Source organism: Chrysochloris asiatica, unplaced genomic scaffold, assembly GCF_000296735.1.
Source record: "Chrysochloris asiatica unplaced genomic scaffold, ChrAsi1.0 scaffold00155, whole genome shotgun sequence".
Classification (NCBI taxonomy): domain Eukaryota; kingdom Metazoa; phylum Chordata; class Mammalia; order Afrosoricida; family Chrysochloridae; genus Chrysochloris; species Chrysochloris asiatica.
This window is the reverse complement of record NW_006408673.1, coordinates 738,333-751,374: the sequence shown is the minus strand read 5'-3', so window position 1 is coordinate 751,374 and position 13,042 is coordinate 738,333. Positions and strand designations below refer to the sequence as shown.

Below are 13,042 nucleotides of genomic sequence, written 5' to 3'. Positions count from 1 at the left end.
GGGGCCATGTGAACTCCAGCCTCCACAATCTTGAGATCAGAACTAAATACTATCTGGCTACCACTGCTGACTGACTGCTTACAAGGAATCACAGAACGAGTTCCCAGAAAGAGTGGGAGAAAAATGTAGGACAAAACCAGGCTTTGGTCTGATAGAGACTGGCAGAATCCCCAAGACTATGGAAGCCTGGAAGTAAACTCATCCATGTCCACCCCACTCCACCCATGGCTCAGCTTTCAGTCTACAAAGTGAACAAAGCCAACCACACAAGACCAAAAGGGCAGCATGTGCCCAAGAATAAAGCTCAGCTGGCAAGAAGGATGAAGGGACGAAGTGGAAAGAGTGTTGTTACATTAGTGATTGTGATCGATATCACAAAACAAAATGTGTATGAATTATTGAAAAGAAAGCCAATTTAAGCTTTCAAAAAAAAAAATCACAATTTACTACTATTTATTTAGTCTACATCACCAAATAAATAACAAAGATACTATTTTATCCTTATATGCAAGGGAGCTTCAAAAAGTTCACAGGAAAATTCCATTATTTTTTCATTTCATTTTCCCAGAACTTTTTGAATCCCCCTCATAATATTCATAAAGACGTATAATGAAGTTTCAAGTTCCTCCCCAAATAAAATTTCAAGAATAAAAACTTAATTTGTTCTAATAACTTTCCCTAAGAAAATTCAGTTACAGACACACAGTACAATTAAGAAAAATGAATATTTACTCACCAATTGTGACATGTTGTTTATTATAACCAAGTAAGTCCAAGCATTTGAAAAGCTAAAATTCCCTTCATCATATACACCAAGCAGCTCACAGATTCTTAATTAAAAAAAAAAAAAAAAGTTAAAATCACACAACTTCATGATTGTTATATGCAGCTGTGTCGATTCCATTTCATAGCAATCCTACAGGGCAAAGCAAGCAAACATGCCCTACTGGGTTTCACAGGCTGAAATCTTTACAGAACAGATCGCCCAGTCTTATCTCCTATGCTTATTTGAGCTGCCAACCTTTGTTAGTAGCTGAGCACCTAACCATTGTGCCACTAGGACTTGACTTTACAATTAACCAAATTAAAATGTATTTTATAATACAGCATGGACAACAATATTTAAATTTCGAAGTAGTTCATTTGAAGGATCCTTTAAGGGCCACTTGGTTTTGGTCACATAAGTGATTCAAAATATATCCAAATAATTTTTTTCTATAAACGTTGTTGTTGTTAAGTGCTGTCAAGTTGGTTCTGGCTTATAGCAACTCTATATGGGATTTTCAAGTAGTGGCTTATTGGTTTGAATTGCTGACCTTGCAGAGTTCAAACCAACCTTATGGTCTAATGCATTATCCTGCAGTGCCATAGAATTATTCCTCCAACTTGTAGGAAATCCAAAATGAGACACATGCATAAAATTAGTTTATTTTAAAAATTAAGCTGTCAAATTTTGGAAAAGTCATTGCGTGCAGTAGTTCTGTAGGGTAACCACCAGTCAATCCGCGGGATAAAGATGAGGCTTTCTGCTTCAGCAAAGATGTACACCTTCAGAAACCCTGTACAGGGTTGCTATAAGCTGGGACAGATTTGACAGCATGTACTAGTGTGGCGCTCGGGGTTAATGTACCAGACTGCAAAGCCATTTGAACTACAAGGTTAGCAGTTCAAGCTCACCAGCTGCTCCTTGGAAACCCTATATAGGATCGCTATGGGTCGGAACCAACTCGATGGCACTTAACGACAACAAGAAAATAATTTTGAAAAGTTTATTTTTTAAACACATATCATACAGGTCTGTAATTGCAAGCTGTAAACTGTTCTCCTAAACTCATTTGGAGGTAAATTTTACAAAGATTCAGATTCACCTAAGCAGAGACATTACCATCAGTATTAATCTGCATGCTTCTCCCAGTTTTTAAACTGGAGAGAAATACAGTATGTCTTCATAAAGAAGTGAATGAGTCTTCGTTTTAAGGCATATAGTTGCTAATTCTAAGGTTAACTGATTGCTAACTCAAAGGCAGAATAAAGCAGCACAGGCTTCCTTTACCTGTCTTTCTGTTCTTCCTCTGTGAACTTGCAGAATGTTAGTTATGACTAGGAGAAAAACATGCAACCACCTCCTTCTTTAAATTATTTGATGTTTTTTAACTTTAAAAAAGTAGTTTAACCTTATAGCTTAATGATAATGCCATTTTACCTTAAGTCTCAAGCCTTGAGAGGAGTTTTAAAAAAGGAAAATATGACTTCTGCATTGGAGGGTGTTGTTGTTGGTGTTAAGTGCTATCGAGTCAGTTCTGACTCACAGCGACCCTGTATAGGGTTTCTGAGGAGTGGCAGGTGAACTTGAACCGACAACCTTGCAGTTCAAAGTGACCTTGTAGTCCAGCACATTAATTAACCCAGAGCTCCACACCTGTACTCCATATTGGAGTATAGTACTTTAAATATACTTCTAAATTAATTGTATTGAAAATAAAATGATGTGTTTAACCTAAAGTAACATACTTTAATTTCATCCAATCGAGGTTTCTATATAGCTGTATGAACACTTACATAAGAAAGCATTTTAAAGATACAGAATGTATGCTATTTAGAAGGATGCTGTGGTGATTCTTTGCCTACAAATAGTTACCTTATTTTAATAGAACAGGACCGCTACATACCGTTTAATGTACAGTAGAATAGACCTACAACATAAACAATTATGTTCTTTATATGTGTTCCTACTCAACTGTTTCAAACACCAGTAAAAATAAAAGCATGAGGATTTAAAAAAATGTTTATTTCAATTCTGTATACTTACAATGCAACAATGGTGGTGAATGGTCTGACAACAGTATACTGTAATACGCCCAGTTTGCATCTAAAAAGCAATACTCTGCAAAAGAAAGCAAATTTATCATTTTAATTATTTAAAATCTTTTTAGGCAGATGATGTCACAATTAACCATAATTCTTTCAATTGAGTTCTTCAGAATAGCAGAAAGGGAGAAGAATATAGATGGTGGCAAGCACACTAGCTACCATTTTGAACATTGTCTTCTTTATTTACTAAGCATGACAATATGTATGAGTAATATCTGACAACTAAATCTTCTGAAAGGTCTCTGTGATAGTTAAGGATTTGTGTCAACTTGGCCAGACGAGGGTTCTCAGTCATGTAACAGTTAAGATGTAGTTCTCACTTCCATGATGAGCTCAATTCGATGCAATCGCCCACATGACTGGTTTGATATGATTTGCTTTGTTCTGATGTAATTAATGTGTTGTAAATCCACATTTCTATGATGTTATAATGAGGATTGGGTTGTATCTTGAGTCATTTCCTTGAGATATAAAAGGAGAGCAATGAGCTCAGCTAAAAAGGACCTACTACCATCAAGATGCTCATTGCAAGATGCGAGTCCTGGTGTGGTGCTGTGGGTTAATGTACCAGTCTGCAAAGCTGTTTGAACTGCAAGGTTGTTGGTGGTGGTTCAAGCTCACCAGATGCTCCTTGGAAACCCTATACAGGATCGCTATGGGTCAGAAATGACTCGATGGCACTTAACAACAACAACCATTAAGACAGAAGGAGCTCTGGTAGCGTAGTGGTTACCATTCAGGCTGTGAACCTCAAGGTCAGCAGTACGAAACTACCAGCTGTTCTGCAGGAGAAAGATGAGGCATTCTGCTCCCATAAAGATTTACAGCCTCGGAAACCCTGTACAGAGTCACTATAAGTCGGAAACAACTCCATGGCCCATCACCACCACCACCACCATCAAGATAGAAGAGCTGGGAGTGGAGTGCATCCTTTGGACCTCCTAGATAGAGGGAAACACTGTTGCCAGGGTGTATGGAGCTCTTCAAGGAATACTGGACCCATAGATGCTGAAAGAAACAAAGCCCTCTCCTAGAGCCGGCACTCTGAATTTGGATTTCTGGCCTCCCAGACTGTGAGACAGGTTTCAGCTGAGCTTCCAGACTAAGACTAGGAAGAAAGACAGATGGACTATTTCTGAATACTTAGTTATTAAAAACCTTATGAATAGTGTCATCATTAGGATATTGAAATTTGAGGAAAAGTACCAGAATACTGCCATATATAGTGCTGGAAGATGAATCCCTCTGGTTGGACGGCACTCAAAATACAACTGGGGAAGAGCTGCCTTCTCAAAGTAGAGGTGACCATCATGACATGAATGGAGTAAAGCCTTTGGGGAACTTCATTTGATGATGGGGCACAACTCAAAATGAGAAACAGCTGTAAACATTCATTAGTAATTGGAATGTGTAATGTACAAAATATGAATCTAGGAAATTTGGAAACTGTCAGAAAAGAAATGGAACACATAAGCATCAATATTCTAGGCATTCGTGAGATGAACTGGACTGGTACTGGCGCTTTAGAATCTGACAAATCTGGCTTAATATGCCAGGAATGACAAATTGGCTTCACATTCATCATAAAAGAAGAACATTTCAAGATCTATCTTGAAGTACAATGCTGTTTGTAACAGGATAATATCTATACACTACAAAGAAAACCAGTTAGTAAAACTATTATTAAAATTTACACACCAACCACTAAAGTTAGTGATGATGACACTGAATAATTCTACCAACTTCTTCAGTCTGAAATTGATCAAATATGTAATCAAGATATATTGGTAATTACTGGTGATTGGAATGCAAAACTTAAAAACAAAAGAAGGACCAATCGTTGGAAAATATGGTCTTGGTGATAGAAACGATGCTAGAGATTGCATGAAAGAATTTTCAGTACTAATGACTTCTCCATTGCAAATAACTTTTTTAAACAACATAAAAGACAAATAAACACATGGACCTTGCCAGATAGAACACACAGAAATCACGTTGATTACATCTATGGAAAGAGATGGTGGAAAAGCTCTATATCAGCAGCAGACCAGTAACCGCTCATATGCATGCTCAGGATGAAGTTGAAGAAAACTAAAGCAAGTTCTTAAGAGCCAAAATATGTCCTTGAACATATTCCATCTGAATTTAGAGATCATCTGAAGAAAAGATTTGATGTATAAGACACTGAAAACCAGAAGAGTTGTGGGATGACATCAAGAATATCATACATGAAGAAAGCAAAAGGTTATTAAGAAGACAAAAAAAGAATGAAAAGACCAAAATGGATGCCAGAAGAGCCTCTGAAACTTGTTCTCCAGCATAGATATATTATAGCAAATAGAAGAAATGAGGAAGTAAAAGAGCTGAATAGAAAATGTCAAGGGTACCTTGAGAAGACAAAGTTAAATATTACAATGATATGTGCTAAAACCTAGAATTAGAAAACAAAAAAGGAATAACACACTCAGTATTTCTCAAGCTAAGGAAACTGAAGGAAAAATTTAAGCCTCAACTTGCAATATTAAAGGATTCCAGAAGTCCTGGTATGGTGCTGCGTGTTATTGCACTGGGCTGCAAGGTTGGTTCGAGCCACAAGTTTGGCAGTTGAAGCTCACCAGGTGTTCCTTGGAAACCGTATACAGGGTTGCTGAGTCAGACTCAACTGAAAGGCACTTAACAACAGCGACAATGGGAAAAATATTGAATGATCAGCTGAAAGCATCAAAAGAAGATGCAAAGAATACACCAGTCACTGTACGAGAAAGAGATGGTCGCTGTTGAATCATTTCAAGAGGTAGCACATGATCAATGATACTGAAGTGAGAAGCCCAAGGTGCACTGTAGGTACTGGCAAAGAACAAGGCTCCAGGAATTGGTGGAATACAAAGTGAAATCTTTCAACAAACTGATGCAGTGCTGGAGGCACTCATTTATGCCAAGAAATTTGGAAGACAGCTATCTGGCCTACTGATTGGAAAAGAGGCTATCTGTGCCTGTTCCAAAGAGAGATGTGGAAATCATTGAAGAATATCACATGCAAGTAAAATTTTGTTAATGATAATTAAAAACTGGTTGCAACAATACATTGACAGAGAACTGCCAGAGGCTTGAGTCTGATTTAGAAGATGTGGAATGAGGGGTATCATTGCTGATGTCAGGTGGATCTTGAAACAGTCAATACCAGAAAGATGTTTATCTGTGCTTTATTGGCTATCCAAAGGCTTTCAATTATGTCGATCATGACAAGCTACGTACAACATTGCGGAAAATACGTATTCCAGAACATTAACTGTTGTTAATGAGAAACCTATACAAAGTGCAAGAGGCAGCTGCTTGAACAGAACAAGGGAACACAGAATGGTTTAAAATTAGGAAATTACTCAATTTGTGTGTTGAGCACATAATCTGAGAAACTAGATTATTTGAAGAATGAGGGATCAGGATTGGAGGTAGACTTATTAACAACCTGCAATATTCAGATGACACAACCTTGCTTGCTGAAAGCGAAGAGAACTTTGATGAAGATCAAAGACCACAGCCTTCATTATAGTTTGCACCTCAGTGTAAAGAAAACAAAAATCTTCACCACTGGGCCAATAAATTGCATCAAGATATGAAGAGAAGATTGAAGTTGTCCAAGACTTCATTTTGCTCGCATCAACCATCAACACTCATGGAAGCAAGCAGCAGTCAAGAAATGAAATGACCAATTGCATTGGGAAAATCTGCTGTACAAGGAGGCCTCTTTAAATTGTTTATGAGAAGAGACATCAGTTTGAGGACTAAGGTGTGCTTGACCCAACCCATGGTATTTTCAATGACCTCATATACATTTGATAGTTGGACACTGGATAAGGAAGACAGTAGAAGAATTATTGCATTTAAGTTATGGTGTTGGAGGAGAATATTAAAAGTACCATAGACTGCCAAAAGAGTATATATGCGTTGGAAGAAGTACAGTCAGAATGTGCCTTGGAAGCCAAGATGGCTAGACTTTTGTCTCTAATACTTCAGATGTATTATCAGAAGGGACCAGTCCCTAGAGACGAACATAATTGGTAAAGTGGAGAGTTCTGTAAAAAAAAAAACAAAACAGGAAGAGGCCCAAGGAGATGGACTGGCACAATAGGTTCAAGCATAGCAAGGATGTGAGGTTGGCCCAGGACTGGGCAGTGCATGTGGTTGCTATGAGTAGGTACTGACTCGACGGCCCCTAACAACAACAACAAACTGTGAGAGGATAAATTTCTGGTTCTTAAAGTCATCTACTTGTAATATTTCTGTTACAGCAACATTAGATAACAACTGGTCTCCCTGAGTACAGTCTCAAGTTTCTGAAGAGCACAGCATAGAGCAAAAGTTAGATTCTTGTGTAATTCTAGAAGAAAAAGTGAGGAGTAAATGAATTACACATGTCCATGTGTATTCAGAACCTATTAATTATATTTAGGACTCTATTTCAAGTTCAGTATTTAAATATCATTCTAGAGACTATCATTGACTATAACTCTGAAAGGATAAAACAAAAGTTCTGCATAAAATAGTTTTTGGTCTGTTGCTGGGCTCAGTTTATGTAGGCAAAGATTCACAAAGGAAAAAAAGCAGACAAAACAAAAAAGTCCCAAAACAACTACAAAGAGAAAAAAAGTCCTGGGAGCCTTTATGTTGTAGTTAAGTTCTGTTGAATCAGTTCTGATTCATAGAAACCCTGTATAGGGTGGGTTTCCAAAGAGCAACTAGATGGTTTAAACCACTAAGCTTTTGGTTAGCAGTCCAGTGCTTATCCTACAGCAGCACACCCGACTCTCCTCTTAAAAGGCCAAAGTGCTCTGGCTAGCTTATTCGTCCAGTGGTTATTGAAACCAACAGCCACTACACAGAAAGATATGGCAGTGTGATTACAGCCTTGGAAACCCTCTAGGACAGTTCTACTCTGCCTGAAAAGGTCACTATGGGTCAGAGGTGACTCAGTGGCCATGGGTTTTTGGTTCTATCAGAAAAACTGTGTAATACAAATCTAATTTAGAGATTGCATCTAGCCTGAGAGGACTGTGAGCCTGGCATTCATACCCTTAAGTAGAAGATTATTAGAATGAATGAACTGTTGGGTTCTCTGTACTATAGTGTTTCATTCCCAAAACAGCTTCTTTTCTTGCAACCGAAAGTGCCATGTGGTGGTGGAACCTAGAAGTTATGCCTCAGCTTGTTGAAAGAGCTCTTAATGAGAATAAGAATGCCTTGAATATACATGCTGTGCTTCCTGACCCATATTCCTCATTGTTGTTGTTAAGTGCCGCTGAGTCGGTTCCGACTCAAAGCGACCCTATATAGGGTCTTCCAAGTAGCAGCTGGTGGGTTTAAACTGCCAACCCTGCAGTTCAAACCAACTGTAGTACTGCATGCACCAGGGCTCCTTCACAGATTTAAGTTAAGTTGGAGCTGTAATAGACCTAAGTGTTCTATGAGTTGGCTGTCAATGTGAGCCCGAGGGTTAACTGTGCAGCTGGATTCAATACTCAAGTGGTGGAGGTGGTGACTGTGTGCCGTCAAGTTGGTTCTAACTCACAGCGACCCTGTATAGGGTCTCTGAGGCTGTAAAGTAAATCTCTGCTGGAGCAGAAAGCTTTATTTTTTTCCTGTGGAGAAGCTGGTTCATCTGAACTGCTGACTTCATGGTTAGTAGTCCAATGTGTTAACCCATTATGCCGCTAGTAAATACTCAAATAGATGATACTTTTAAAAGCTGGCAAATGACTCTATTTACAAAGAATTTAATCCTATACATTGAAAATCCCAAAGCTTCAATAAGAAAATTACTGGAACTCATTGACAGATTCAGCAAAATAGTAGGGTATAGCATCAATATACAAAAATCAGTTGGATTCCTCTATACTAATAAAGACAGCTCTGAAAAGGAAATTAGGAAAACAATACCATTTACAATAGCCACCAAAACAATAAAATAATAATCTAACCAGGGAAACAAAAGATCTATACAAAGAAAACTACTAAACACTACAAGAAACCAAAAGAGATTTACAAAAATGGAAGTATATACCATGCTCATGGATAGGAAGACTTCGTATTGACACTGAAAATGTCATTACTACACAATGTTATCTATAGATATAACATAAAGTAGACAGCGCCTGGTTACCACTACCAACTGCCTGGAGAAAGATTAGAGGGTCTGGGATAAGGTGGGAGAAAATGTGAAACAAAACTCAAAACTGATTAAAAAACGTGTTTACTGATCAGAAAGAGACTGGTGAAACCTGAGACTATGGCCCTTGAACACCTTTCAGGTCTGGAAAGGAATTCATCCTTGTGGCCCAATTTTCAGTCAAACAGTGGTGGTGGTGGTTATGTGCTGTGAAGTCGATTTCAAATCACAGTGACCCTGAATAGGGTTTCTAAGGCTGTAAATCTTTACAGGTGCAGAAAGCCTCATCTTTCTCTCACAGAGCAGCTGGTAGTTTCGAACTGTTGACCTTGAGGTTAGCAGCCTGACTCATAACCACTATACAATGAGAGTTCCTCTCAGTCAAGCAGCAGACAGGTTTATACTGGGGTGGGGTGGGGGTGGAAATAAACACTAGCAAGATATACTTCCCATGGAATGGTCAATCATTCACAATCAAAAGGGCAACAGATTTCTAAGAACAGAGTTTAGAAGGGGCAGGAAGGTAGATTACAAATGGGAGCCATATTTTTGGATTGTAGTTGTTGTTAAGTGCTGTGGAGTCCGTTGTAACTCACAGCAACCCTGTACAGGGTTCTGAGGCTGTACATCTTTACAGGAGCAGAGAGCCTCATCTTTCTCCCATGGAACAGCTGGTAGTTTCGAACTGCGGACCTTGCTGTTCACAGCCCGATTCATAACCACTACGTTACCAGAAGCTCCTTAAATTGTTGCATGGAGAGGGCTAAATATGGAGATGAAACAAAGTTTATGATTTGTTGAATGTAAAGTTGATGAGCTTGTGTGCAAACCTTCACTCAATTCACAAGTAAAAAAGAAAAAGAAAAAAGGCTAGAGATTAATGAATTGGAAGCTATCTCTGAAGAAATTATACAGAATATAGTAAAGGTTGAGACAAAGAAACAGGAATGTAAAACAGATTGAGGCTATAATGAGCAAACTTTATAACATGCAGATCTAAATTAGTGTCAGTAGTCTAATGTATATTCCAAATTTCAGAAGAGAGAACAGACTAAAGCAAAATCAAAGATAATGAATGAAAACATTTCAGAACTAATGAAAAACATTTTTTTTCCTTTTCAAAGTATTACGTGAAGTAACTAACTATATATTTATATCTTTACTTAAATCCTAACTCTACTAACCAAACTATGATGTCTATGCCTATTTTGTGCACCACAATATGCCTATATTCTAGCGCACACTATACACTCAATACCTATGTGTCCAAATAACATATTAGCAGCTTACTACTCAAAAAGCCAGGTAGCTTCCTATCACTGAAGCTATAGGGAAAAACTTAAGTGGCTCTGTTGTACAAGCCATTCCTAAAACGGTTAAGTCTACGCTGAATAGTAAGTACACTTAACTTTGCTTGAAACTTTTACATTATTCCACTGAGCAAGTCCAATGGGTTCTTTAGTGGCATTCTCTCTGTCTTTTTCCAATTTCATTCCTCCTCTTTAGTTTAACTCTCAAATAGACTATTATAAGTACTTCCTAAGGAGCTCTGGTAGCATAGTGGTTATGAATCGGGCTACAAACCTCAAGGTCAGCAGTTTGAAGCTACCAGCTGTTTTGCGGGAGAAAGATGAGGCTTTCTGCTCCCGTAAAGATTTATAGCCTCAGAAACCCTATACAGGGTCGCTATGAGTCAGAACCGACTCCACGGCACACAACCATCAACACCAATCAGCAATGGACTTCCTAATAGCAATGGATGGCAAACAAAAAAAGCTGGCAGTTCAAACCTACTAGTCGTTCTCTGAAAATCCTACAGAGTATCTATGAGTCAGAACTGATTCGATGGCACTAAACAACAAATTTATTTCTCAGTCTTTCTCTAATCCATTCTATGGAATACTGCAAGATTAATGTTTCTCAAACACTGCTTTCTAATGTTTCCTGGTTGAGAATTATTTGATGGTTTACTCATAGAATAAATGTATTCTTAACTTCAACTTTTCAAATTTTAATCTTTATTTATTGTTCTACATGAACATATGAGGGGGCTTCAAGTTTGTGGACAAACTTCATTATCTTTCAATTCCATTTCAAACTAACTTACGTGTTACTAGAATCAATATTGCTATTTCTTGCTCTGATTTCATGTCTCATGCTGTTCCCTCCACTTAAGATGACCTCTTCCTTGTGTCTTAGACCTGATTTTGCCATTAACTCATCTAGAGAAAGTCAGTATCTCCAGATCTTGGTTCCCAATTGTGAAAGAATGTTGGGGTGAATGACTTCTAAAGCTCTTTTCTGCAACATTTCATTTCTTTAAGTTTTCTAGTTAGGATGAATAATGTAAAAGAGACTAAGATATATGTGTGGGATTACAAATATTTTGTTAGTTTGTAAATTTAACTATAAAGTATATGAGGGCAGGGACATGTTTTATATTTCTGTTCTGTTTATAGCACTTAACACACTGCTTTATAGACAGGTGACCAATATTTAAAATTCCACTTCAATAAAAAGAAAACAATTAAAACTTGCATACTTACTCTCCCATAGGCCATGGTGGGCAGCAACATAAAGGAGGGAAATGTTTCTGTTGGTCTTTGGCTTCAAGGATTAATACCAGATTTGGATACCGGGTAGTTAGGTAATTGGTAAGGAATCCCATAAAGTTGTAAATGACATAAGCTTCATAGCATTCTCTGCAAGTATCCACATATATTGCAATGCTGGGATATTTCAATGCTATCCACTATGAAGAAGCACAGATGTTAAAAAGAGTTGCTACTAAAATCAAATATGCATCCCAAGTCTTCGTATTCAAAATAAGTTAATTTTTAAATTTGAAATGTCTTATCACATACTTTTATACCAGACTTTCTGAAATTTATAATTATGAGGGCTACCAGACAATCTCTGAAATGAACTTTTAAGAGCAAGAAACATTTCATATATTGGTAAACAAGAGGGCAAGTATTTGAGATAAAAAAGGAATATCAAAGAGAGAAGCTAAGTACTTGAGTTCTTAAATCTGAAATTTATCTTGACACAGTCACAGAAAATGATGACAAAGATCATTCAGTCCTTTGTATTTACTCATATGAGAGTACATGTCTGCAACCACTGTATGAGAGAATCCAATGGGGAATGTTCTTGTTCAAAGACTTAATAAACAAAAAAGTGAATGAAAGTTAAAATACTACATTTTGAAGGGACTAAGACATACTGACAAATTAGCGTTGTATTAATTGGACTCTTCATTATTGGTAACATACTTTCCCTTAAGCATTCTATAAGTATACTATCATCAAACAAGTTCTTAATGAGATAATCAAATGAAACATACTTACACTATCTAAACTGTATATGGGTACCATCCAAAGAATCCTATGTTGAAAGGAAAACAGAAAAACAATTTACATATTTATGAAAACTACTATAAAAATACAGTATTAGTAGAATCAAACTCTACCAAGATTTACCTTATTATTGGTTTTTGTAGTTCAGGTTGTGTATAATGCACTAAGTGTTGCAGTATCACCCAGAGAGATATAGGTATAGTCAACAGCAAAAAAATTCCAGCAATAAACCAAGCCTTAGTGTGTATTCCAACCTTTAGAAGCAAAATAATATGTTAGTTTAAATTGTTATTAAAAAAAAAAGAAATAAATATTTCTTAAAATTTCATTTCTTTTATTACTAAAGAGGTTCAATATTTTCCCATATGACTAGTGGTTATTTTATTTCTTCTTCACTGGACAATCTATCTATGCTATTTTGGAGGGAGGGATTTTCGACACGGGAGTTGAACATTTTTCCTAATGGAGCCTTTTATGAAAACTCTTTATATATTAATACTATGTTATGGCTCCTTCCTGTTTGTGATTTGCCTTTTATAATTTTGATTATAATTCTTAGAGGTGTACAGACATTTAAAATTTTTCTCAAGTCTACAAATATTTTTTCTGGTTTATTACTTGTCTTTTAAGGAGCTCTGGTAGCGTAGTG

General features: G+C 37.1%; 1 protein-coding gene across 1 annotated transcript in view; it reads right to left on the bottom strand.

Annotated features, from left to right (window-relative positions):
- The window catches only part of TMEM184C (transmembrane protein 184C), a 28,514-nt gene that overhangs the window by 5,383 nt on the left and 10,089 nt on the right, over nt 1–13,042 (bottom strand). Inside the window, exons 2-6 of the mRNA XM_006870866.1 lie at nt 12,517–12,647; nt 12,385–12,421; nt 11,581–11,786; nt 2,810–2,884; nt 737–830 (exon numbers count right to left, since the gene is read on the bottom strand). Coding sequence (XP_006870928.1) covers nt 737–830; nt 2,810–2,884; nt 11,581–11,786; nt 12,385–12,421; nt 12,517–12,647 — 543 coding nt within the window. The remainder of the gene's footprint in view (nt 1–736; nt 831–2,809; nt 2,885–11,580; nt 11,787–12,384; nt 12,422–12,516; nt 12,648–13,042) is intronic.